At 47.5% G+C, this 26,696-nt stretch overlaps 2 protein-coding genes across 8 annotated transcripts; one reads left to right on the forward strand and one right to left on the reverse strand.

The window, feature by feature from the left end:
* The first annotated feature begins 123 nt into the window (after window positions 1-123).
* MTRFR (mitochondrial translation release factor in rescue) lies at window positions 124-4,069 on the forward strand. 5 transcript variants are annotated; one of them, XR_007904258.1, is made up of 4 exons: window positions 537-595; window positions 935-1,238; window positions 1,901-2,267; window positions 3,203-4,069. XR_007904258.1 is itself a non-coding variant. In XM_051785653.1 (4 exons), the coding sequence occupies exons 1-3, from the start codon at window positions 582-584 to the stop codon at window positions 2,111-2,113; spliced, it is 531 nt and encodes a 176-aa protein (XP_051641613.1). In that variant the 5' UTR covers window positions 537-581; the 3' UTR covers window positions 2,114-2,143; window positions 3,203-4,069. The 5 variants fall into 5 exon arrangements, 4 of the variants coding, with proteins under 4 accessions (XP_051641614.1, XP_051641613.1, XP_051641612.1 ...); XM_051785653.1 differs by having other exon boundaries at window positions 1,901-2,143; XM_051785654.1 differs by lacking the exon at window positions 537-595 and adding an exon at window positions 124-176 and having other exon boundaries at window positions 1,901-4,069.
* CDK2AP1 (cyclin dependent kinase 2 associated protein 1) lies at window positions 3,480-18,093 on the reverse strand. 3 transcript variants are annotated; one of them, XM_051785656.1, is made up of 4 exons: window positions 17,745-18,093; window positions 7,596-7,702; window positions 7,008-7,134; window positions 3,480-4,329 (listed from the first exon to the last, which is right to left on the reverse strand). In XM_051785656.1, exons 1-4 carry the CDS (start codon window positions 17,950-17,952, stop codon window positions 4,262-4,264), a joined length of 510 nt encoding a protein of 169 aa, XP_051641616.1. In that variant the 5' UTR covers window positions 17,953-18,093; the 3' UTR covers window positions 3,480-4,261. The 3 variants fall into 3 exon arrangements, with proteins under 3 accessions (XP_051641616.1, XP_051641617.1, XP_051641619.1); XM_051785657.1 differs by lacking the exon at window positions 17,745-18,093 and adding an exon at window positions 15,324-15,618; XM_051785659.1 differs by lacking the exon at window positions 17,745-18,093 and adding an exon at window positions 7,811-7,917.
* Between the last annotated feature and the right edge of the window lie 8,603 nt (window positions 18,094-26,696).

Genomic DNA, 26,696 nt, shown 5'->3' on the forward strand with positions numbered 1-26,696 from the left:
CGCGCGCCGCCGCGCGGGTTCCCGAAGAGCCCCATTGGCGAGGAAGGGGACGGTGCGCCTTAAGCCCGCCCCCCGCGCGCAGCGATTGGCTGTCCCACGTGCCAATCAGCGCAATGCTACCGCCCCTCCCTCCCGACGCGCGCATGCGCAGCGCGGGCGCGGCCGGGCCGGCGGAGGTGAGTGAATTGTCCGGGATTTCTGTGTAGGGTCGAACAGCGGGAACAGGCCGAGGGAACGTGGGTTTTTAACCCTGTCTATGAAGAGCTGTCAGTCCTGGTTTCAAAGCGGGCAGAGCCGTATGAAACCGGCTAAATAAAGGCTTATTCCCGGTTTTTCTGCATGTATTTTTCGTTAAAAAATTACTAACTTCTTCAGTGGGTGCCAATAAAAGTTTGCTTAAAAATATTTTCAATTATTTTTATTATTATTTAATTATTTCAACTTATGTTCAATTTCTTATGAATATTTATTCACACGCTGAAGTATTTTCTTCTACGTTAAGCATGACAGGATGTACTCTTTTAATTGATTATTGCAGAGTGACATTTGAAAGCAGTAGGACTTGACATTCCTCATTATCCATGAGGCTGTTCAGGTCAGACTCCAAGGTAGAAATAACCTCTCTTCCCTCTCTTTTTTTAATATTTGATACCTTTAGTGTTTCCCAAGCGTTGGTAGGAGTGCTTATTGACTTACTGTTTTCCAGATCCCTTTCAAAATTAATAATCCCAACTATTTTAAGAAACCTAATAACATTAAGAACCAAAATTCCATTCAGAATGGTAAATATTCCAGGGCAAATGCCAGTGAAACAGTTCAGATATCCTTGAAAACAAACCTGATTGTGAAAATATTGCATAAGATGTGCAGCCAAACTGGATCATCTGAAAACAAGGATTCTCATAGTAAACTCCACTCTCCACTTCCATTCCAGGTTTCATCCCAGAGAAGCCTGTCCTCACTCCTGTATGAATGTTCCAGGTTTCTTTCATTTTCCATTCTTACTGAGAGAATTGTCAGCATGGACACCCTGGATTTTGAGGAAGCAGCAGCTTTCCCTGCCCAGCATTCCCGTGCTTCAGGCAGCAAGAAAGAGGAACTCCCTGAATCTCCTTGGACTCACTGAGGCAGAACTGGAAGAACAGTTTGTGAGAGGTGATGGCCCAGGGGGTCAAGCCACAAATAAGACAAACAACTGTGTTGTCCTGAAGCATATTCCATCTGGGCTTGTAGTGAAGGTAATTATGTTCTATTTTGTTAAGGCACAAATTGCATCACGACTTCCAGGCCTCCTTTCAGAGTAAAGCACAATCACAGTGTGCATGGCACGAGGAAAAGTTTATATTTATGGTAAAGAATCTCAGCAAGAAGCACCTCTGGCTGTCAGCAGATAAATAAACTGGGGTCAGAGCTGATCTTCCTGGCTTTGCCATGAATTTACTGGTTTGTAGTTTTCAGGTAAATGAATCTTCATTGTAGCTGTCAGATTCCTGTCCCCCATGGGAGTGAGAATCTCTCCTTTAACAAGTTGCTCACACTCTGCAGATCCTTTTTAAGCATTTCCCTTACCTACTTCCTGTGAATTAATTCCTTGAAATTAATCTTTGCTTCCTGTCACAAGGGGAAGACACAGTTAAGTTAAACTCAAGCAGCTTTCCAAGGTAATATGGAAGCATTAAAGATTAATGCAAAAGCCAGTCTGACAAGTGCAGTAGCAATAATTATTAAAATATATCATCTGGATATAAAAGTTCCAGCTGTTATTGGTAGGAGAATGCTCTTGGCTTCGGGAGAAGGGGAGTTTCTTTGCTGTAATGGCAGGAATATACAGACTGAGAGGGAAAGCAGAAGAATAAACAGGTTAAAGTTCCAGTAAAAACATCCTGTTGTATTTCTTTAGTGTCATCAAACAAGATCAGTGGAGAAGAACAGAAAGATTGCCAGAGAAATCCTGCAGGAAAAAGTTGATCTTTTCTACAAAGGTGAAGAGAGTGATGTTTATAAAGAGAAAAAAGCATCAGAGAAGAAGAAGCAGGAGAAAAAAAGAAGAGCAAAGGAAAACCTGGAAAGGAAAAAGCTTTTTAAAGAGGTGCAACAACTGGATAAGAAATGAACATGTGAAATACTGACTTGCCCTAGTGGGGTAAGGGAAATGTGTCATTAGACCTGAACACACCTTTCAGACTAACACGGTGTGGGGCTTCAGAGGCACAGCTGAAACCCCCAGTGCTGACCTGCTGTTGCTGTCAAGGGATAAAAGCACTCAGGTATTCCTGCTTCTGTCTGCCATCATCTCATTAATCACACTTAGCAATCAGTTGTTCTGCCAAGTTCAGAAGATAAAAGAATCCTTGTTAAAAAGGAACTATAAACTTTCCACTGTTGTTAAGGGAGACAAAAAAGAATTCAGTAGATTTCCTTCTGCCCAGGTAACACCTTGGGACACTTTGTAGGGGCTCCAGCACACGAGGGAAACAGCACTAAAAGGTTCTCACTTCCCATCCTTACTCAGGCAATGCCTTCAGTGACATAAATCCTTTATAAACCAGGTTTAGGTGCTGATTGTGCTGGTGTGAACTGACCTGCTGATGGAAGAGACACCAGTCACTGGCTGCCTCCTCCAGAGGTGTCAGCTGAACAAATGCTCTGTCCTGCTCAGCTCTGAGCAAAGTTTGAACAGCAGCTTTACAGACCTTACCTGCAGTGGTGCTGAGCACTGGGTGCAGGAAGGAGGGTCTCTCCTCAAGTGAGGGCTGGGCAGTCATTTCTTCCAGTTCAGAGGTAAAACTGGGTCATTACAGATAAGGAACAATGTTTTTGGAAGCTGCCTCCCAAGGCAACAGAGTCCACTTCATCCAAGCTGTGAATTAATTAACTCTTTTTTAAGTTTGCCTCTTAATGCTGTATTTTGTTCAGGTATCCATAGGTCTGTATGTATTAGCCATCCCATTTTCTTTAGGATTTAGATTTTTTTTAATTTTATAATAGTGAATTAGTCATTTATTATGTTTATGCCATGCTGCAGTTGAATTTGGGCATGTTGGTATCTTCACTCATTTTGAGTGAAGATACCAACAAACAAATGCAGCTGCATTTCCTTTCTCACCTACTCTGAAGTCACTGCTGAGGTGCAATTTCCTGGTTTTACCCTGTTAACAACTCCCACCTGCTTAACCAGAACTTCTCATTCATTTTTGGGCAGCACCCTCACCAGCTGCCACCAAGTTTTGGCCTTCACCAAAGACCCAAAGCCAGAGTATGGATTTTGAAAACAGAGACCTTGAACTCCACCTCCTTTTCCCAGAGACTGACTGCATCCCAACGGTGCCATGGATGGAAACTCAGCAGCAAACTGCAGCCCCTTCCCTTGTCCTTTCCTGAACTCCTGCATGAAGGTTCAATTTTTATCTGTTTGACAGCTCTTGTTTGTGGAGTGTGAATCTGATTAAAGTGACTGTACATAGTTTTAATACAAACTGTTAATGAAAATAAGCTTTATTACATCAAGTAATAAATACATACAAAGATGCAAATAACAGTTTTAGTAATTTATCCAGAATTTTCCTTTTTTTTTTTTTTTTGGCAAACTTTAAACTGAAATCTCCAGCCTTAATGTAGGAATTAGTTTTCCAGGACCTTGTTATTATTTAATAGGTTTCCCTATTTTCCATATAGCTCATGCACTTTAAATGGACTTCAAAGCACTAACAGTCATGCAAATGTTTATGCAAAATGAACAAAAAAAAGGAAAAAATAAGAGAAGGGGGAGGTTATTTCTAAGCAGGGTCTATGCTGTATGACAAATTGTGACTTAGCAGACTACTAGGTACAGCATGCTATTCTGCATTTATTAAAAAAATCCTTAGAGCTTATGTCAAACTTTGAAAGATTGACAGTTTGGGGAAAAGTGAATATAGTTGAAGGAAAAAACAGAATGAGGCTGTGGCTGGATAAGAAGAGAACTGAAATATAGCCTGGGAGAGAGAGAGCATTCCTCTGCATGCACTTCAGTTTCCATGTTTTAGAAACATTTTAGGGAGTTTTAACGTCTTTACAAAATGCAAACCCTCAGTAAGTTGAAAAGACCTTGGTTGTTTTTTGTTTTTTTTTCATTCTTAACTATACATTTTTGCAAGGGCAAAACAAGAAAGGTAAAACATTCAAAATAAAGGAATTTGTCTGAATGTTTCAAGAGTCAAAAGGAATAAGTGTTACTTTTTCTTCATGAAGAGATGGAAAATCTTGCAGCTGAATTAGTGGGCTAAGATCGTGCGTTTCGTTCCGTCTCAGCCAGGCATTCCCGAACTAATCCTCTGGCATGAATAATGCCTGCAAAAGAATTGGACATGTTTTAAATCATCCCATTCAGGTCACACTTGCAATGGCAGCCCACAGGAAGGTTTATGTATTTCTGTCCCAAGTTGCCAAGGCTACCAGAGCAGGCCTCAGAAAAGGGAGGCAGCCCTCGTGCCCCAAACATCAGCTGCTCCTGAACAAGTTTGCTCTCCCAAACTCGCATCATAAATTGAAAAGGGACTAAAGCAGAGCACAGTAAGATTTATAGGTCTGCAGTGACAGGCAGATCTTCATGTGCAGTGTGGACCTACTTAAAATCAAAGACTTAAAGGAAAAAAAAAAAGTCTTGCCTACCAGTGAGTTATTTTGCTACAGTGGAGTGACACAAATTACAAAGTTATTTGGGGAGTCATTGTAGCAAACTCTGAAAGTCTTAGTCCCTTGGGATAATTCTCCTTGAGGATGCATCAAAATCCAAGCATCATAATGCTGCTTAAAGACAAGTTGTGTCTCTTGTAAAAATAAGAGATTTTTTTTTTATGGTGTGTGCAAAAAGTTACCTCCTAACACTGGCTCAGCTCCCAGTGGAAATCATCACCACTTTACATCTACTCTCATCTGAGAGACAGAATGTGGAATTTTCCACTACAAGTCCTGTTGCCTTGAAGTTCCAGCAATCTGGACCTTGATTCTGGAACTAAATGTAGATTTGTGTTCACAGAGCTGCTGAAAGAACAGAGCTTGAGATAGATTTTAAAATGGGAGATGGACAGATTTTTCTACAACAAAGGAGGTTCTGTTTTGCTGACAGGGCAGGATAGAAGGTGATTTCTCTGCTCAATCATGCTCCTTAACAAGGTGGAAAAAGGGCAGTGGGGCAATAGATGGGGGTTAGTCTCTAGAGATAATGGCTTCTGTTTCTAGAAGGCTGCTAGCCCAGGTCACAGCAACTGCCTTTCCATCCAAGGAGGACTGACCTGGGACATGATGAGTGCAGGGCTTTGCAGAGGGTTAAACTGCCACAGAGGAGTAAAGCTGCAGCTGTGGGATCCAGAAACTCCTACTCACAGCAGTGTGTCAGACCTGGATGTGGTGGCAGGACGCCCAGTTTATGCAGCAGAACTACTCTGAATAATGTAGAACACTGGGACTTTGGCCAATTTTAGAGGTCAGTAGGAGCGGGTGGAGCTGGGGACAGGGACTTTATTCAGGAATAACCTCCATGGCCATGGAGGCAGCAGTCACGTGGTTCCCCTCAGTCACTTTTGCTCTCACACTTGCACATGCTCCTTCAGCCATCAGGCTCCCAAAATGGAAAGAGAGGTACGTTTGTGACCAAAAGATGGCAGCAAAAAGTATTTATTTGGGATTCTTTGCAACACAGGCAAGTCGCAGTGGCAGCACTGAATCTTAAACCTACATTAACCAACAAATTAAATACTCGCTTTAGAAGCAGCAAAACAACTTTTCCTCCCCAAACTGAACCATCCAGCTCAGAGAAGGTCTGCATCTCCTTTGGTCTCTCTCAAGCTGTCCCCATTAGCCTATTGCCATTCATGATCTATTAATACTGACTCAGGCAATGCAATAAAGAGAGACTCCAGCAACATTGATTTTAGCTGGGCCAGATTCCACTTACCACTCATCAGCAGACTTTATTGCATCCTTTCCCAGAACAGCTACTAGTCATTTTATTGCATGTCACGGCAGATATATTACTCTCCCATAATGGTTGAGCCTTAAATAAAGCTTTGTAGTCTTGGGTAAATGTAAAGGATTTGCAAGGTGGTGAAGTTACTCTGTTACAATAACATTCCCATTCCGGGTCAAATGCATGAGCCAATCTCAGCACAAGGACCACGGGAAGGGAGGAAAAGGTAACCATGTTACACTGGCAAAGGACTGAACTGGCAGCACAACTGTTGTCCGTGGCCTTTCAGGGTCATTTCAGGAGCTGGAGCACTGGAATGTCCCACTGCTCCTTCAGAAATATCTCTGCACGTCCCCTGCAGAGGACAATGTCAGGCTGATGTCACCAGTGGGGCATGCAGGGGTTTCTTTTACACTGCAAGGAAAGGGCATTTATTACCCCTTTTAGCTGACAAAGCAAAGCCACAGAGACTCATCAGCCAGCCCTAAAAGCTTCTCTGGCCCTTTCTAGTGGACTCTTAATGACACCACAATCACTCGACAGCAGGTAACAGAACGTTTATGTTTGACATCTCAGTCTGAACAGCCTTCCCTGACACCTTCTCTCCACCAGCCCCAGCGTGAATTTCCACAATGTTGTACTTCTTTAGGCAAAATGCACTGCAGTGAAGATTCCTGGGCCAAGTAGGTGGGAAATGTGTATGAGAAGAAGTAAACAATGCTTGGCTGTGTATTTTGGAGACTGGGGAGAAAAGGGAATTGAAGGGGCAAGTAAGGGGACCCTGAAAGAATGTATCCATTAAGGGTTCCACAACAGGAGTCGAGTTATTAACTGGAACTCTCTGTGTGCACATGAAACACATTTTGTCACTGTTTATCTATCAAATACAGCACAGACAGAGCATCCCAAGGTTTCAGCTGCAGGTTAATACTTCCAGTTCCATGAGGAGCTCAGGCTGTCTCCTTTCAAAGGACACAGTTGTCATGCAGTTGGACACAAGCAGTCAGTGCACAAAGTGTAGGGGACACGATTATTGTTTTAAAATAAGCTTAAAAGTTACCTCTTTTTAGCCTCTCCATCGCACTTTTACTCCCAGCATATGTGGGTCTAATCTCTTTTCCTAATTCTTCTATGATAGCTAGAAGTTCTGCATATTTGCTCTGTGGTACTTGACTGCTGCTGGTACCCTGTGGTTGAAAGTAGATTAATCTCAATCAAATACTGTAAAAACAAAACAATTACAACAAACAGCAACCGTTAACCCTGTTCCTGCTTTTTCAGTGTTGAGGTGTATATTTTGGGGAGAAGTTAGCTGGGCAGGGAGAGTGAGAAGAAAACTGTACAGAAATATTCATTTTTTAACAAATAACTTTAAAATATGTTAGAGCCCTTACTAACATAATTCAAGACATGTTTCTCTGTGACTCACACAGGATGGGACTAACAGTTAATTAGTAACAACCTCCCTCAGCACTCTGCTTAGTCTAATTTGATCCCCAGACATGTGTGAGGAAGCAGTCCTGCCATTTGGGTTTGATTTCAAACCTTGGTGGGAGGGAGGAACACCTCAGATTACAGGCCACAATCCGTGCTACTGTGCAAACGTGGGGTCAGTGATCTGATTAAAGGAAAATAAGCAGAGCTGTACCTGCATCCCTTGTGTATAGCCTAGAGATGGGGGTCCATAGTCATTTATGAGCTGTCTGTATTGTGCAGACGTTGCCATACTTGTGGAGGGAGAGTGAACACTCCCAGCTGTAGAGAGAAAAGAGAGAAAAAAAATCTATTATTATCTAAAGATCAATTAGTCTGCTACATTGGGACACGTTTTAATCACTTGTTTCTAAAGCTGTGACCTCTCACCTTTGTCTGGGATCACTAATGACATTTCTGAGTGTCACTGCAAGGAAAAGAATGGTTAAATTAATGCCTCTCTAATGTTTGCTGCACACTGGGAAATGACACAGCCTGCAACAGTATCAGTGCAAACTGTTTGCCTAAAAGTGAAGCCGAGTGTAGCATGACAGGTTGTTCTGCCCAGACAAACTGTAAATATTAAGGAGCCCTATTTTTGCATATATACATTCCACACAGATGAGTCTGATGTACTGGGCTATTTTTACTTTTTCAGTGCAAGTTATCTGAAAGTAATTTTGCAACTCAAAGTGTCATTACATGGTCAAAGCAAGTTACCCTCAGTACTATTTTCAGCCAATGCCAAAACCATTCCTAGGGAACAGTCAGTTGAGGTGGATCAGACCTGCTGCTCATTGTGTGACACCAGAGCCCAGCAGTGCTGCCATTATTCCTCTTTGTGTGATATCAAACGGTTTTAGCCAGTCAAACTGTGCTATATAAGCAAATCAAAGGAAAAACAACATCACTTCGGGTTACTTTTTCTAAAGTTTTGAATCCAGAGTTCCAGAAACTGACTCATGTGTTCATTGACAAACTGCTTCAGAAACAAAACACTTCCTCCCCCTTGCCCTGCAGTGGGAAAAAATTGGGTCTGAGAAACAACTTCTAGGTTTTTCTTAGGGGGCTTAATTATGCTGCCCATATCACAACTGTGCTGGAGGGCCTGCTGGTCCTGGACTTACACTCAGGAGCAAGGGAGCACCACAGCACTGAACTTCTTCACTCCTGCAGCTCCCGTGCCCTTGCATCCACAGATGCTGCTGCCTTTGCCTGTAGGCACAGACACAGACTGCCTGCTGTCTGGAAAAATCTCCCCCCTCACAAACTCCTCTGCTGAAAATTCCCAACTGCCTTTCGTAAGAGGAACAGATCTCATTTACCAGCCTTCATTTAAATCTAAATTAAACTGATGCTAAAAGTCACTGGGGCTCAGTACTATGTAAATCTCTAGCTTTGTTTTAAAGTTACAAGTGATTTCATTCCTATTTTCCCCTCACTACAAAAAGAAAGGGCCAGCAGTTACTCTGTAGAAAGCTCTGATCACAGTGGAATAGACTCTTGTCCTCAGTTGGGAAGTCTCTTTCCATTTCAGAATTACCACAGGATATCACTGGGGTGTTTTCTTCATTACAAGAAGAGAGCGTGTTCTCTAATTTTTACTTGTTAACCAGATGTGAAATCCCCTCCAGAAAGGCAAATTGGGCTGGTCAGCAGGTCACCTTAAAGAAGCAACATTTCTCTGTCTTAAACTGAGCTGCTGAATGTTATGGCATTGCAGACCTGCATTTTCATTGCTGAGGTTTCACATGGAGCGAATTTTGCTTAAGCACAGTAAAACCCCCCAAAAACTAAACACCACACCCACAGAGCAGGGCACTGGGAAGGAACACCACAGTTGTCAGCTACTCTCTCAGTTAGTTCTTCACATTATCAGCTCAAAATACACACACCAGTGTAAGATTTCTGGGTGTGCAACTCAGTATTTCAAGTCCAGATGACTGAATTTCAACAGTTCCCAAACATGGCACAACAACAAACCGCATCTTTTTTTCCAAGGACTTCAAAATGCTTCAAAAACATTAATGAGCCCCTTGTGCTGCAAGGTAAGAAGGTTTAATTACCTCAATTAAGCAGAGAAAGGCTTAAGCGATTTTTCCTCATGTACAATAAAGCAAAAGACCTATCCTGCAAAGACTTGTTCCCAAACTGCTGCTGGAAGCAGTCACATCCAAGACCTGGATGCTCCAAACTGGTTCAGAACAAGGCAGCGACCCGGCTCAGGAATCCTGCTCTACCCAGCCAGCAAAGCTGAGCTGCAGCCCATGCAAAACAAAGAGCAACTTATTGATCCCTTATTGGTTAATGATAACACACTGATTAATGACATCAGGAAAAGGTTTTTCACCCAGAGAGTGGTTGGGCACTGAACAGGCTCCCCAGGGCAGTGGTCACAGCACCAAGGCTGTCTGAGCTCAAGAAGCATTTGGACAATGCTCTCAAGCACATGGTGGGATTGTTGGGGTGAGTTGGGTAACTATCCCTGGTTTTCCTTTGGTGCCTGTGAATCAGGGTGGCAGCTGAGCTGTGCTGATGTCTGTGCAGGGCCAGGATTTGGACTCGATGATCCTGATGGATCCAACTCAGCCTATTCTATGATTTTATGATAATACAGTCCAGATAATTTAGTGACTGTTTCAGGTTACGTTTAAGCAACGACACGAACTTGGTCTGTAGGAAATAACACAGCAGGGTATGTGTGGGATAGAGAGAAACTCTGTTAGAAATGTGATGTGCCAGGACAAAGCAGTGAATGGATCCAGGGGCTGAGCAAGAAAGTTTCACAGATCTGGGGCTGACCAAGGAAGTTTCACAGCTGTGGAAGCAGGACAGCGCTGGGCTGGTGTCAGCACGGGAGCATGAATCCAGCAGGGAGTCAGTCAACACGGAGGGATAAAAGCAAACAGGAACTTCCAAGGCTGAGTAAGGAGCTGCGGCCGGAGCTGGCTGTGGCTCCCGGTGGGAAGGAGCAGCGCAGGAGCCGCGGCTGTGCCGTGCCCGGGCGGTGCAGAGCTGTGCTGCAGACACTAGAGGCCATCGCTGAGTGCGCCGTGCCCTGCCAAGTGACAGAGCGTGGTAACCATGGTGAGTTTACCCGTTTCTTTGCAGTCTGCATCAAAAATGTAATAAGACATAATGCCATGCGCCGACCACTTTATCAGCAGCAGCAGCAGGCCCTGAGAACAAAGGAAAGGATTTGGCTTGGCCGCAGCACCAGCCTCCACACATCCATGTCAGAAGTTGTGCCAGTCAAACTCAGCTGAAGGAGGGGGGGAAAGGAAAAATCCTTGATTTCACCTCAATTTAAGATGACGCAATCATGAAAATGAAATTAATTGGGGGGGTATTAGTATCTCATAGGGCAACAGACCCTGAGCTTTCTGACCTATCACTTTGTATGTTAACCTCGAGGAGAAGCCCTGGGTCTTGGCTGACTATTACTCAATTAACCCAAAATTCAGCTGCGTGTCTGAACAGCCTGTATATCTCAGCTTAAAAAAAAATAAATAAATCACCAGATATTGCTATTATAGCTAGAAAGAAAAATTAGGCCAGGAAGTCTCACAGTCAATACCCAGTCAAAAATCAGTGTGATGATTAGGTATTCACTGGAGAGAAAAAAAGGAGGGGGGATCTAAATCGAGGTTTGCTCTCTCACGTTAAAATGACAATGGAGACAGTTAAGAACTGACAGAATCGAAAAGGGAGTGTGCTTGGTACTGAATTTCACTGACACCCTGTATCACATCCCAAATTGTCTTAGTGCTTGCTGTTGTTTAAAACCTAAATTAATACACGTACTTTCCTCCCTCCACTTTCCTAATTAAATGTACACAAAACCTTGTAGATCCCCATTTATTCTTGTACCAACAATGTCTTTTATTTCTGTATTCAAGCAGAAGACTGCCACAAGCATTTTTCTCACAAAAATATAGTGATTTTCTTGTTAATCAATATTAATCTATATTAATTGAGGGGAGGTACAGCAAATAGAAACGAGATTTTGGTATCCAAATCTCTTCCTTCCAGCCCTCTCTCTGAGCCCAAATTAACACCCTAAGAGACAAAGGATCTCAAATCAATCTTTGCTTGCCTTAACTCCCACTGACCAGGAATCTTGTCATTAATTCCTGATAGGTTTGTAGGGATCCCTTCAGCTTCTTTGCTACTATCTCCAAGCCTAAACAATGACGATCAATTTGCTGATTCAAGTTTTAATTCTTAATTCCCTTACTGCTACTTGCTGGAAAATAACTGGGAAGGCACCTTGCTGAGCACCCTGCAAGGAAGCAGCAGGAGCAGGAACACCAGAACACACTCACCTGATCCACTTCCATCAGATGCATCTACACAGCTCAACTGCCACCCTGTTTCACAGACAGCAAAGGAAAGCCAGGAATAGTCACACAACTCACTGAGTTACTCATGGAGAACTGACTGAGACAAGCCAAGGGCCAATCCCACTGGATTGTGTTTCTCTACTGCCCTATAAAAGGTCCTATAAAACTGCAAAGGCAAACTGCCATTTTACAGACTCTTTCCCCACACGAACATGACAGCGTGTAAGAAGAGATACCTGTACCTGGAGTTTATCCAAGGTACATGGCACAGGCTGTGGAGTCTCAACACTTCTCCCTGTATTTCACAGACCCTTCAAGCTGAGGCTGTTGGCAGCATCAAGGCTGTTGCCATTTTGGTGGCTCGTGGTCATATATAGCCTATATAGCCCAGTATACAGCCCTATATAGCCCAGTACTGGAGGTCATTGCTTCTGCCACACCTGGGGGACTTCATCTGCTTCAGGTGGTGGCAGTTGGTCCTGACCCTATGAGCTACAAGACAACAAGGCTAGAATAGTTTAACTGAGAGGATATAAATTGGTCTGTCCTAAGCTGGACAACTTTGCAAGAAAACACATGAGAAATGCTCCTGTAATCTGCTCTGACAATGCACATTGTGAGGCATCCTCGAGCACCAGGGCAGAGGTAAAGCCTCAACCAGCACAGCCATTTCTGCAGTGCAGATCTCAGCACAGCTGGAGTGCTTTGGCTGACTGCAGGAATATTTTATTCCCGAGCCCTCCATGCACTTTGGTGTAAGTTCAACAAGAACTCCTTGCCATCCATGGACACCACATGTCTACACAAGTATATCCACTGCACAGCCAAGCCACACACTGAATTCTAACAGGACTTGCCAACCCAGAGTGCAAACACACAGCCCCCATTTCCCCCAACCTTCTCATAAATTTTTTAATTTAAAATAATGGACCCTGTTCTCATTTGCACAAAACATTCCTTATAGCACTAGCTGTGAAAAATGTATTTTCACCCACTATTTCTCCTTTAAGCAGCCCTCCTGGAAGAAACAGACCTTTCTTTGAATAAAACTATTTCCTTTTAAAAAAGCGCAGTGCGCAGACACATAAATATGTTCTCAAGAACTGGGACATTCTTTATCAGAACAGCCAGAGGCCTTGCTCTTTTGATCTGTCACACTCTGGGCCTTTCCTCGAGTACTCTTGTGCTATTAAATCTTTCCATGTGGATAATGGTCATGTTTTATGTCTCCTCTTCCTACCCTCCTGTCTTCTTTTTTTATCAGAAAAACAAAAGCCAGTCCCTTGGACTCCCCACCACTCTTCTTTTCCAGCTTAAGCTATTTCTACATGAGCAAGTTATTTGGCACAACAAGGAATAGATCAAAAGATGAAAGCATTGTACATGTACACCACATGTAGTTGGCCTGAGGGGGTATGACTTAAGGTTAGATTTTAGTCTGGTCCCCCAGACTATGGGGGTATGGTTCCAAGCTGTCCAATCTTTGGTTTGGATCTTTGTGTCCCCATTAAAAGGGATGCAGCATCAGCACTGCACAATTGGAGTAGAGCTTCTGGATCATTTTTATCCGAAAGGAATCAAGTTAGCATGGACCAAAACCATTCTGCAACTCAACCAGCATGTGATGGGCGGGGACCACGTGAGGATTTGCTGACTGTGGAAACCACACTGTTGCTCTGAAGTAAAACACTCAGGAAGACAAAGCCAAAAATGCCAGTTTTCTAAATGCCCAAACAAGTCCACCCAAAAATTGCTAATTCTGAAACATGTTTAGCGAGCTTCTTTTCAGACCATTTTCAACTTCTCATGGACTTCCAAGAGATCAGGGATCCAGCAAATTTCAGTTTGAATGAGAGAGGGGAGTATATTTCCTAGAAATTATCTCCTCTGCTCAGGCACGAACACTTTGCTCTCTGTTCTGCCTACAAAGAGTATTCTTTCCAGTACTCCCACTCCAAAAACAACCTCTCAATATGGACAACAATATCAAACAGAAGCTGTCTCTGTAAAGGGCGACAAGCAAGCCACGTGCTCATACAAGTCTGCACTGCAGTGTAATAGCACAAGGACCGGCCTCGTGTGCTGGAACCGCTTCTCAGGAGTGAATGGGACTGGTCTCTCCAGCTGTAACCTACGGCCCCAGCCAGGGAAATTATTATGTTTCACCTCTCAGTGAGAATTTGCACTTTTCCCAAGAAGCTGCTGGTTGCTGGGAGGTGTGGCAGGTGCACCCACAGCCCTGCTGGTCCCCAGATCCAGCAGTGTCTGTTGGACAGGTCACCGCTTGTTCCTGTGGAGCCAAGACACGGCTCCTTCCCTTGTCCCAGCCTGCTGGAATCTGTGCTTCCAGATCCTACAGACAACAGTTTTTATAGCCTTTATTACACAAACAGGATTTTGTCTCAAAACCTGACGTTCCTGCAAGAATGACAATAAAACTAAAGGAAAATCCCAAGTAGTTTCTCCTGCTGTAGCTTCTGGATCTTAAAACTCCTTTTCTCTGACCTGTGCATACTCTGAACAAAATAGGAATGCTGAATATCCACTGAGCCAGAAAACACATGGAAACAGGGCGAAAAACAAACTACAGATCAGTTCACAGCTGGTGTAAATGTCTCTATTCCACTTAAGTCAATGGAGATACACTACTTCACCTCAGCTCAGCAGCTGGTCCCGTACAGAGAAACAGTCAAACAATATGAAACACAAGACAGATGAGGAGGAAACAGCACTTCCTGGGATTCAGCAGGATAAGGAAGAAAACAGAAACAAATCAAAACATGGTTATTAGAAAAGGTAATAAAGGTTCCCCTGCGACACTGCAGGGTCAGGTGAGGCTGGGAAGGCAGAGCCACAGCACTGCAAGTCCCCACCAGAACAACCTTTTGTAGCCCAGGCAGAGAAGGTGCTTGTGCAGGAGATAAAATGGGGCTCCCCCAGCACAGGCAGCTTGGATCTGACAGCCTGGGATGCTACAGCCAGAGCCCAATTCCTGAGCACAGCCCCTCCAGGAAGATGACTGGTAATTCAGACAAAACACTGTAAGCCCAGTGCAGCCACCCTGGGCCAAGTGTCAGCACTGCTCTGGGCATTGGGGAAGAGGAACAGGCACCAAATTCTGCTGTGACAACACTATCTCGTTCCCTCAGCCTGGTGCAAGGCAGAGGAGTCAGCACCCAGATACTTCCAGCATCCTGAGTCACTTGTGGAGCAGCTGCATTTTCCTCACCCACAGTCATCCCCAGATCTGCCGACAACCCACGAAGGCTTCCTCCCCATATTTCCTCCCACACACAGCTCCACTCCCTCTGGACTTCAGTCTAGGATTGGATTCCCAAAACATGCTCCCGTGCAAGAACAGAGCCCAGTCACCCACCAACCACAACTGCTTCATCTCACTGATGTGCAGCTTAAACAGAATTTTGCAGAGTGGCCACTCTCAGCCTAAACTTGAAAGGAGTTTGCTCTGCAGCAAGGACGCAGCTCCGGGAGCTGAGTCGACACTGTCTTCCCAAATACTCCTGCACCAGAAGCCCTGCACTGCAGGGAAGCAGCATTACCTCCCAGAGGAAAATCCCTGTGAGATCCACAGCTGCCCAGAGCCCTCCGTCGGCCGAGACCAAAATATTCAGCATTCATACAGAGAGGCTTCTGCAGGGCTGATTTCAGGCCAAAAGGGACAGATTTCCTGTTTTCTCTCCTCTGCAGGACGGGGCGGGGGGGTCCTTCACCCCAGGTTTGGAAGCAGACCTAGGATTTATCCCCCTGGCTGGGGGGCATTTAATTTAAGCACAATAGAGAAGCGGTCTCCTCCAAATCAGAATTAAGCTCCAGAAAGGAGGGGGCCATTTGCAGTCATATCACTCTGAATGCGATATGTGCAACTGCAAGGACTGCTTTGTCTAAGTCCCTTGGCCTTAGGCCACGGTGCTGGCAATACCACCAGCTAGAGGAAGAGCTGGTGCGTGAGGATAATGGCAGAAGACAGGGAGGGAAGAGAGAGCCCATTTTGGATTCAGAGGAGGACGTTCTTTCATTGAAAAGATTCTGGGGGTGTTGAGGATGATCCGAACTCAGAAGAGAGGACAACTTAGACAGGAATAGTTCCAGCATGACAGCAAACTGCTGCTAACTTGCCGTTACGAGGCAAAAAGGAGGATTGGGGGGGAAGGGGAAGATAAAACTGCATGAAAGAATCTAAAGCCCTGCTCGCAGTCGGAGCGTTGGAAAGCACCGACACGGCAGCGAGAGGGCTGGAGACAGAAACTTCCCCGCTCGGCTCGCATTGTGCGCGGCATGTCTGAGCCGGGATTTCGCAGTCCCCGCTCGCAGAGCAGCCAGACTCGGATCCCCCCCACAGCATGACCTAATCCCCACCCCTCACCCACCATCGCAAAATACCACCTTTGTTTTCCCTGCAATTTTACGGCTGTTCCGGAGAGCAAGGCACAGGTTCTCGTGGGAGCCGACAGGAGAACGGTTTCCCTTGCTCGGCTTTGTTTTGTTTCTTTTTTATTTTTTTTCCCCTCCGGTGACACTTCTGCTTTTTGTCAAAAATCCTCGGCACATCCCCTTCCACAGAGCAGCGCTGGGGCCCACGGCACTCCCCACACACGACCCCGGCACACGGAGCCTTTCCAGCTCACAGCCCCACCGAGCTCAGCTCCACGCAGGATCAAAGTGTCTGAGGCACCGGCACCTCGGCTCATCCGCCAGCTGGCGACGATTCCTTGCAGTAAAATAAGATTGTTGCTCTCCTGGCAGCTAGAACAGAGGTGCATCTCGGTGATCCCTTTCGTTCATCAGCCTCCCAGGATTACAGCCACTAACGGTGCCGTAAAAATCACCCAGGCTGATTTGTCTCCCTCTGAAACCCAACTCCAAAACTTTTTCTCGGGGGGAAAAAAAAAAAATAAAAAAAATCAGCCTGATTTGTGGCTGGGGATGGTCCGATGCCAGCCCTGCAGGCATCGGGAATGGGAGACGGGAATACGGTTTTTCTAAGTCAGAAGCAACTTCTCCATTTTCGTGCCGTTTAATTCGAGCCAACGCGCAGAGATTAGCGAGATCCCCTCCAAATATCCCACAGCGAAGCAATTGCTGCTGCGGCTTTGTTCAGGCTGCACCGACTCGCACACGGGGACCCGATGTACGGCAGCACCTCAGCGCCGGCAAAAACCCCCGGCCGGTGCCTTCGGAAACCGCGGAGGGAAGGGAAAAGCGGGGGGATGGAGCAAAAAAAAAATAAAGACAGAAAGTTAATGCTGTCAAGGAAACTTTTTAGAGAGGAAAGTTGAAACTGCTCGCGTACAGATCCAAGGACCAGTGAGTGATTTTGAAAAAGGAGCTTTTTAAGAAACAGTGCAATTCCCGTGTGCACCACACCCCCCCTCCTTCCCCATCTCCAAATCTCCGGCGAGCGGACAGGGCTCCCGCGCCCGGGATGAGGGGGAGACTCTGAGGGGGGAGCGGGGCTGGGAGTCTCCCCGAGGCGGTGCCGGTGCCTCCGGCGGAGCTCCGGCGGCCGGGGCGACCCCTCGGCCCCGCGGAGCGCGGCCCCGGGGCGGCCCCGGCGCTGAGGAGGCGTGAGGCGAGGCTGAGGCGCGGGGCGAGCGGCCGCACTTGCGGCGTCCCGCCAGCAGCGGTCCTCGCTGAGGCGCCGCCGGAATATTCCTGATCCAGATCAATCAGCCGCCCCGGGGAGCCGAGCATGGAGGAAACCCGGCGGCCGGAGCCCCGGAGCGGCGGCGGCGGCGCGGGGCCGGGCGGGCGCGGTGCCCGGCGCGGGGGCGGGCGCGGTGCGGGGCTGGCGGTGCCGGCCGGCGGGGCGGGCGGGCGCGGGTAATGGCGGCGCGGAGGAGCCGCTGCCCCGCCATACCGGACTGGGCACAAACTCGAGTCCGGGGCTTCCCCCAGGTGCCGGTGCGGCACCCGCCGCTCGCCTCCCCAAACTTGCCACCCAGTTGCCGCCGCGGACTTACCCGGGTTGAGGGGAGTCCCGGGGATGTGGGCGTTCAAGTTGGGCTTGTAAGACATTCCCAGAGACATGGCCAGCGGGAGGAGGAGAAGCGTCCTGAAATTCAGCGAAGCGTCTCCGTGTCTCCCAGACACTTTGGGTTGTTTACAGCAGTAGCAGCACCGGCAAATATGGCCGTCAGTTATATTGACACCCACAATGCAATATATCATCCATACATCATGAGGAGACGCGGATCCAAAAACTTTGGGGGAGAGCCGGCAGCCACCCCGCCGCGGCCGCCCGGCGCCCCGCGCACCGCGGCGCGGAGGGCGGGGGCGCGGCGGGCGGGGGCGCGGCGGGGGTGCGCGGCCATCCCCTCACAGACAATGGAGCTCCCCTCAGGGAGCCGCCGGGAGGGAGCGGGGCGGGCGGGCGGGCGGCGGCGGCGGCAGAGCCCCGGCGGCGGCGGCGCGGGGGGGCTGTTTTAATTAACTTCGGAAAGTTTTGGCACAACTTCGCTTTTTTTTCCACCGGGCTGTGCCCGCGGCGGGCGGCGGCCCCTCGCCAGCCCGGAGCGCCCCGGCCGTCCCTCAGGGCGGCCCGCGCGCCGCCGCCTTCCCGCCTCCCCCTCACCTCACACCGGGCGTTCAGTCGCGTTCGTTATTCCCCGTCTCCCCCCGCGAATTTCGATGGAAAATACCTGTTGATAATTTTAGAATAAAAGATTTTTTTTTTCTTCCCCCTAGATGCCGCCGAGGAAACAATCTCGTCTTTTTTTTTTTTTTTCTATTTTTTTTTCAAGCCACTGTTTCTCTCCACTTGAAGGTGGAGGGTTAATGTAGATTGCAGCTTCTGAGGGGCTAAAAAAAAAAATACGGATCTCGTTGGTAATTGACACATTTTCTGCTTGCAAGCAGCAGTAAAACTTCCCCACAAAAAAAAATTTAAAAACATATTAATTTTCAGGTTAAATGATGACACTTTCCACATGCATCTTCCACTTCAGAACTCACCTGCAAGATACTCAGGTTTGCTCTTTCTGTCAATTAATCTCAAATACACTCTACAATTGTTAAATTACTCCAGATTTATACAAATAAAACTGCTTGGGAGCTGGACAAGCTCTCCTTAGGTGCACAGCTTAGCCTGAGACCCACAAGATCAGACCCACACATACATTTTACCAGAGGCCACTCTGAGATCTGGAAATTTTATTGCATGTGTTAATTGAAGTCTGTCCAAGGCTTTTTATCGCTCTTAATGCCAGTGACAGCAAACTGAGAGAGCCTGATCCTGCTCCTTGAAACTCAGGGGCACGTTTCTTTTAAGTGACATGATTCAGGCCCATAGCGGACGGCTCTGCAGAGGGAAGCAGGTAACAGCTCCATCACAGGGACACAGAAACAGTCACGGAGCAATCAGATGATTTCTTCCAAATAAAGGAAAATTGAGGGAGAATGGGAAAAGCGAGGCAGCCTTTGAGCCCCTGGCTCATGCCCTAGCGACTGCATACTGCATGGAAGAAACATCTGAAAATTATGACTAGTACCAGATGAAACACAGTTGTATTTTATCTCTGGGCCAAGTGCATGACTGCAGTGATCCTACAAAGCCCAGAGTGGTACAGAGTCTTCCTTACAACTGATCCACACTCTGGTCTGTTAGAAAGGGGTCCTGAGAGCCTCAGGCACAGAATTACATGCTCAGTAACAATATTTTCACACTGGTGCCTGCAACTATAACTGTGTAATTCTCCTTAGAGTCCTGAAAGATCGCACTGGTAAACCCTCCTGTCCAGCACCGTGTGAGTGAGAACTTTGCATCCCTAACGCTTCACTTCCAGATTTATAAATAACAGCCTTTCTGTTGAATCCCTGGAAGGCCAGTGAAGTCCTGCACGCTGCTCCGGGATTTTCCATCGCTGTGTGGTTGTTTATAGTCACACCAAGTGAGTGCGAAATGGGAGCGTTCTGAGCTTGCCGTGTTTTTCACGGCTTTGCACCAACTCTACAAAACTGCTCTCAGAGCAACACTCTGCAGAACAAGATCCCCCGTGTTTTGCTCGAGTTTTATAATGACAGCTTCAAAATATACAATATTCCAGGAGGGAAGGGGGATAAGGAAGGAGTCCTGTAAAGATTATCCTTTTCTTCAGCAAAAGGCACTGCGAGCTTTGAAGCAAACTGTGGGGGTCAGGCTTGATGAGATGGTCAGGCTTGTAGGGTGAGATTATTTTTTGACATTTGCTCTGCAGTTCTCTGGGCACAGGGAGCAGTGGTGGCATGAGACACAAGACCCTGTGACAACCTCACTGCTTGGCCTCAGACACTATTTAAGCTTCAACTGACTTTACTCTTGGGGTTTTTTTTTGCAGACACTGCAGGAGTTGGCTTGGGTAGGAAGTACCTGCAAATTCTTCCCATCTGCCATGTGCTCTGAGGGTTCACTTCAGTTGTTTTCAACCAGGTGTGGCCACAAGAACAAAACCACCACCGTGCTGGGGCCCTGGGTTGACTGTTCAGTGGGGTGACCACAGAGTGAGCTCCCTCAGAGGGACTGCCTGTGCTTTCACCTTGTTTGATGTCCCAAGCAGTGCTGGAGTTGTGCTCTGCAAATGCAAACCCTGCCCTGAGTGCAGCAGCTCCATCTCCCAGAGCCCACATGCCCCATCTTGTGCAGCACGCTGCTCATGGCTCTGTTGTGTTCACTGACATCAAAAGCAGCTCTTCAGCACCAAGTGGCCAAGTCATAGAGCAGAAAATACAGCAGAGCCATTTTATCACACAGGTGACATTTTCAAGCCCTCTCCACACTAAGAGGTAATTTGAAAATAAATGTGTGTGCTTGTTTTTCACAAGGGAGGATGGACAGGAAGAGCTCAGTGGTTAGAGCATGGTTCTAAGAACACCAAGGTTTGATCCCTGTATGGGCCATGCACTTAAGAGTTGGGCTTGATGATTCTTGTGGGTTCCTTCCAACTCAGAATATTCAGTGAAACCTTGATTCTGTGAAATCAGGCTCTTCAGTCACAGCAAGCACCAGTGATGTATTTTCCAGGTACAGCTGTCTCTTCTCAGCTGTGTGAGATCTCCACCATTTACCCTGTCCCCCTCCTCTTTCTTTTCTTGGCATTTTCTGTTCCCTCTGCTGGTTTGACTTCCTCACCTCTGCTCCTCCCAAACCACTGGGAATACTCAGCAGCCAGCATTTCCACAGAGTTTGCCTCCAACCCCTGCTTCGCCAGAGCTCCGACTGATCTGAAGGAGGTTTTCCCTTCCCAAAGCTCTGCTGGGTTGTTCCCGTGCCCCTCAGGCCAGGGCGTAAGGAACACACATGCAAAGTGGGATGTTGGAAGGTGCTGGCAGCTGGTTGTAGGAGGGCTCTGCCATAGAGCCAGGGGCCTTGGGCCATGCTTTAAAACAAACTTGTTTGTCCCCTTTTATCTGGAAACAAAGTGAATTAGTCATTGCAGAGCTGTAACACTCGAGGGGACCTGCAAATGGAGAGCACAAACTAGGCTTGTTCCTCATCATCTTGGGTTAAATCAAGAATGAGAAGAATTAAAGATGGCTCAGCAAGACCCTCCTTTTTCCTGGCATGTCTTTGACATGTGTAAAACATTACATTTGCGCATTAATTTCAATGTAATTAATTGTTGTCAGGCTTAATGAATTGAGTGACTGGGGAAGTTCTGTCCTTTACCCAACGCAGAGACCTCTGTAGCAGCAAGGGGATTGAAGTTTTTTCCTTTTCCTGGAGAGACTTTGTATTCAAATACTTCTCTCCACATTTCTGGGGATCCAGCATCATACATAAAATAATCACAGATGCTCGTACAAGTTTCTGAGCACTAATTTAATCTGCAAGTCTCCAAACTGCTCTTCTGCTAAAAGTAAGATGATCAACCAAAATGAAGTGAAAAGTCTCTGGTAGGCCTAGGCTGAAAATTAAGCTTTCTAAGTTTTGAATGAAGGAAGGTTTAACCTCTGTGAAGAGCACAAGTAGAGGCAAGTGGCTCTAACAAATAGCATTTTCAAAGATGCTTTACAGAGCTGAATGCCCTTCTCACTGGGATAGTAAAGAGCCAGCACCTCCTGGTGCAGAACACCTCCTTCCCCAGGCCCTGCTCCAAGGACACCTTGTACACTCCAGGGGCAGTGTGGGACACTGGCACAGAGGGAAAATTGTGCATTTCATGCTTTTTGGCATCATTGTTGTTCTTTTCTTATCGCCTTGCTGCAGCTCCTTACATTCCTGTCTCTGTTCCCCACAACTGCTTCCTACTGATGCTACGACATTTCCCTCCTGCTCTTTTTGTTCCTGAGAGAAATCTGACAGCCCTTGGTGTCCCTCCTCTGTGATCTAATTTTTGGCTGATGTTTGCTGCCTATTGCCCCATCCTCACCAAAATGCAAGAGAAACACCCAATGCTGAATAAAAATACAGATTCTGCAGCTCCACCCTGTTGCCTTTTCTTCTCACACCTCGAGATCCCTCTAGAAGCTCTGCATTGGTCCTCCCTCCACGAGAAAGAGCCCTCTGAGACCCTCTGTGAGAGGGGCTGTGACACAGAGTGCCAGGAAATCCTCTCCCAGCTCCTGGCTCAGGTCTCCAGACCGCCTTGCAACAATTCTGGATCGAGGCTTGGATGCCTATTCCGGACAAACTTTCCCAGTCTAGCCCTGCTCCCCACCTCAAGATGGTTCCTCTCAGGCCAGATGCCATATTATCTGGAGCGACTTTCCCTCCCAGCCTTGTTTTCCTCCTGCTCCTGAGTCCTTTGTCTGGCTGCCAAGAGGAGCAGCCCTGCCAGGCCGACAGCTGCTCCGCATCGCACGGGCGCTGCCCCGTGGGCTCCCGAGCCCATTCCAGGCCCGTTCCATCTCCGAGGGGGACGCTCTGCCTTAGGGATGTCGTGTACCAGGAGGAGAAAAAGCAAATAGCACCTGTAAAGCTGTCGGAAGGGACTGGAAATGTTTAAAATAAAGAGGCCTTTATGCTACTCTGGGTTTACCTCTGAGATAGTGCGAGTAGCAAGCCTGTTCTCTCCTGCTCTGTCTGGAGGTCTCCCTGGAGAACCACAGAGCAGGAATGAGAAGTTTCCAAGCCCTCAGCCACAAAAGCACAGGCCTGGAATCTCTCTAATGAGAGTTTTCCTCTTTGCAGTTTGCCAGGCAAACAAGCACCAGGCACCAATATCAAAACCAGCCCAGATTCCAATGAAAACCAGCAAAGAAAAATAAGAGCAGAAAGGAAACCACTTCATTTTGCTTGGTAAGAACAGGCAAATAAAGCTACAGAGCTGCCCTCAGCGAGGAGAGGAGATGGGAAGAGAGGAAAGAGGAGAGAGGAGAGGATGGGGGCTTGGGCCAAGGGGCTCATCCTTCCTTGCTGTTGCTCGCAGCGATGGATTATCACGTTATCCCCACATTACAGGGCTTCCCTGCATCATCTTTCCAGACAAACGAGTGCTCCACCCTGCCTGATTCCTTCGGTTTGCCTGGAAGGACTCTCCCTTGTTGCCCTGCAGGCTGGACTCTTGTTTTCCTCCCACTGCCGAGCCCTTGAAGGCTGTGCCAAGGCGTGAGCTGGCACTGCTGGGCTGGGGCACGGCTCTCTGCCTCAGCCTCCCCCTGCGTGGCTGCGGGCCCGGGGCAGGGAATACCCCACCCTTTGGCTGGGGCAGAGGAGCCTCAGAGACCTGCTTTCATCCCAGCCCTGTCTGGGAAAGCTCCTGAACCTGCTCTGCGTCTGGGAGCACAGGAATCCACAGCAAAGCTGAGTGCTGGCTCACCTGGAGTGATTCCTGAAGGCAGGCTGGCATCAAACACCACGTGAAATAATCATCCACGTGGCACCTGCCATGGCTGCAGAGTCAAATCACAGTTTGCAGGGACACACTGGGGTTGATCATCACAGAAAACCTTCCAAGTGCAAACCAAGTGTCACCAGACCAGTGGTGTTTTCCTGAAACAAATAACCAGAAGCACAAACACCGCTGTCCCTCAGAGCCCGATGGGATCAGAGCTCTGGATCCTGATGGGAGCATCTCTGATTGTTTTGTTACTGGTCATCTGAGCAAAGGAAGTGGAGGAGAGAGTGAAAGCAAAGCCCAGAGCTGGAAAATGGAAATGACTGTGAGGAAAGGAATGTGGAGCTTCACAGCAACTCAGAGTAGCGGGGGGAGAGGAGCAGGGGAAAGGAGGTAAATCACAGTGAAGCACCATCAGTCTCTGGAGTGCTGAGTGTGGCACGGGCAGCTCCTCAGTGGTCTCTGTCGGTGTCGTGGAGCCCTGGGCTGGCACTGCCAGGCACAGCAGTTCCCTCCCTGGGCCAGCCCAGAGCCCAGACACAGGTTTTGCCAGGGTGAGTCTAACACGCCTGCTGAGTTCCTGCCCCAGGACACTGCTTGGAGCAGGAGGGAGAGCCCTGAAGTCTCTTGCCAAGTGACGTCTGTGCACGAGGATGGCTGGTGTGAAGCCCCTGTACCCAGCTCTGAGTGGGTGCAGAGCCTTGCAGTGCCAGTTCTCTCTCCCAGTGGAGGCAGCGGGACAGGGTGATCCCACAGCATCAGAGCTTGGAAACACCAAGTATTTTTAGCAACCAAATAATCAAATTCTCCCTAAACATGTACCTGAGGAGTGACAGCAGCAGCCTCCTGCCCTGGAGCAGTGCCTACGAGCCCATCCTTCCCCCTCCCAAAGTGAAGAGGGGAGGCCGTGGGGTGCCCCCAGCTCCCTCTGGAGTGGACAGGCTGTGGGTTTTCCCCACGGAGCCGTGGCCAGGCAGCTCCCCCGGCAGATGCTGCATCCTGGCAGCCGCCTCGCTGTCCCTCTGTGTCAGAGTCTGTGAGTGCACAGAAAGGGAGGGACAATCCCGGATGTGAAGGATTTACAGCCCTGGCAGACGCTCCTCACGGGCGGCAGCGTTGGCGATTTAAGCAGCGCAGTCTGAGCCCGAGACTTGCCAGGCTCAGACACAGCACAGGGAGGCTCCAGCCAAAGGAGGAGCCCCGAGGCCCTGACCCACCTGCCCCAAAGGGCTGCGGGAGGGCAGAGCAGGCCAGGGCATCCTCCTCTCCCCAGCAGCTCGTGGGGCTGGGATGGGCTTTCCTCTTGCCAGAGAAGGGACGAAACACAGGCGCTTTGCTGAGTCCACCCTGGGAAGCAGCGAGGGGCCAGTAGGATGCAGGAGGCTCAGCAGCCTGAGCTGGGATGGCAGAGCTGGGCGGCCGCTCACAAAAGCAGGCAGGAGCTGTCGCCAGGAAAATCCCAATCCCAATCCCAAGCACCGACTGCGTGAAGCAGTTTGTGGAGATTGTGGAGCCCAGCTACAGGCTCGGATCTTCACCGTTCCATTGCTCCCATTTGTATTCCCTCCAGGTGACTTCAGGGGAGACCTCACCCAGGAGGAATTAAACCACTTGCACTTCGGTTTGTGATTTAACTTTCTCTGGCTAAACTGATACAGATCTTGGTTTCATGCCCTGCAATTCATTGTGCATTTACCAGACACAGTCAGTCCTTCCACTTCATAAACGTGGAAGGGAGGAGCACACAAAGCAGACCTGGACTTCCAAAGGAAGGAGCTGTCAGCTCACGAGCTGCCTCGCTGGCATTTTTAAGGTGTATTATTTACGTACTGGAAAGGAGCCAACCAAAACTTCTCTTAAGACATTTCTCCCTTACTTGCAGAACAAAGTCTACTGCTTTGTGAAAATGAATAATTAAATTCTGAGGTTTGGGCATCTTCATTTATTGCTGAGAACTTGGCATCAACACTTTTCCAAATTTGGGGAAAATGAGAATAAAAGTCAATATAAGAAGATGTACAAACATAAGAGTAGATTAATCTGTTTATCCCAAACTAAGTCTTTGGATAAAGGAAAGACATTTGCATGCTCTGCATAAAACATTAAGAAGTTGATACTTTCCAATCTTGATACAGTTTTTGTAAGCCCTCCTCCCTTTTTTAAGATCATTGCAATTAACATTCAGAGAATGTTGTGAATTTGTTCTCAACTGCTAATAAAAGGCAGTTTAATTAACTAGTGACATTAACCAGGTTAAGTGCTGGGGATTCAAGGGGATTGAAAGAAAAGCTGTTTGGATCATTACAAGACTTCTGCTGGTCTGGAGGATCCTAAAATGGAGTGACAATGAGTACGTTTCAGGTATGCAGATGTGTTGCTGAAAGGTGTTCCAGCATCTCTGGATGGGCAAATTCCACAGCAGAAAATTAAAAGAGGGAAAAAAAGTCCCAACATAGTAGTCAGTTTAATTTGTTTAACAATTTTTTACCAAAAAGGAAAGAACTCAGTACAGAACTCATCGTGTTCAGTTTGTCATTTTGGGGAGTATAACTCTTTCTGCACACTGCTGTGATATTTTCTTGCCAGGCACTCCAAGTTCTGCCACTCTTGGACAGTTGGCACACGCAGGTTTTGGTTGCTGGCACGGAGAACGTGGGGATGTGCAGCACAACTCCTGCAGGATGGAGGCTCTAAGGGTGGCAAAGCTTTCCAATTAGGGCAGGCAATAAAAAGAACTCCTACAATTCAGCTTAAATCCTGCGTGTCTCTGGAATTCTGTCACGTTGGACTGTTAAAGGTGTGACTGAAGAAGTACTAACAGCAAAGTCCTCCTTTAAAAGCTGAGCATGTCCTTTGTGCCAGGGCAGGCTCACAGTGGGTTATTGCAGGGGAGTACAGACCCTCCCCAGGGCTGCTGGAAGGTGCCAAGGCAGCAAACACCCACTTCCAATAAAATTCAATATGTCAGTGGCTGATAAATAAATCGAATGACTTGGCAAATAAAAATGTGATTCTGTGCCTGCAATGAATCTGGCATTTTCCACGTTATCCTCTCCAAATCAGGATTGGAGACATCAATATGTCATCAGAAATGGCAGTAGAAATGTCTCTTTATCCTTCCCAGTGAAGATCAAGTGTAGGAAGGCTATTCCTCCACAGTGA

The sequence above is a fragment of the Manacus candei genome, unplaced genomic scaffold (assembly GCF_025592945.1).
Source record: "Manacus candei isolate 608988 ecotype Guabito, Panama unplaced genomic scaffold, ASM2559294v1 h1tg000020l, whole genome shotgun sequence".
Lineage (NCBI taxonomy): Eukaryota > Metazoa > Chordata > Aves > Passeriformes > Pipridae > Manacus > Manacus candei.

Coding starts and splice junctions, on each gene's coding strand:
- MTRFR (XM_051785652.1), top strand. Junction 1,239..1,900: donor CATCTGGGCTTGTAGTGAAG/GTAATTATGTTC, acceptor GTATTTCTTTAG/TGTCATCAAACAAGATCAGT.
- CDK2AP1 (XM_051785656.1), bottom strand. CDS start 17,952: ATGATATATTGCATTGTGGGTGTCAATATAACTGACGGCCATATTTGC. Junction 7,703..17,744: donor CGGGACTCCCCTCAACCCGG/GTAAGTCCGCGG, acceptor TTCTCTCTACAG/CTGGGAGTGTTCACTCTCCC. Junction 4,330..7,007: donor GATGGAGAGGCTAAAAAGAG/GTAACTTTTAAG, acceptor ATTCTTTTGCAG/GCATTATTCATGCCAGAGGA.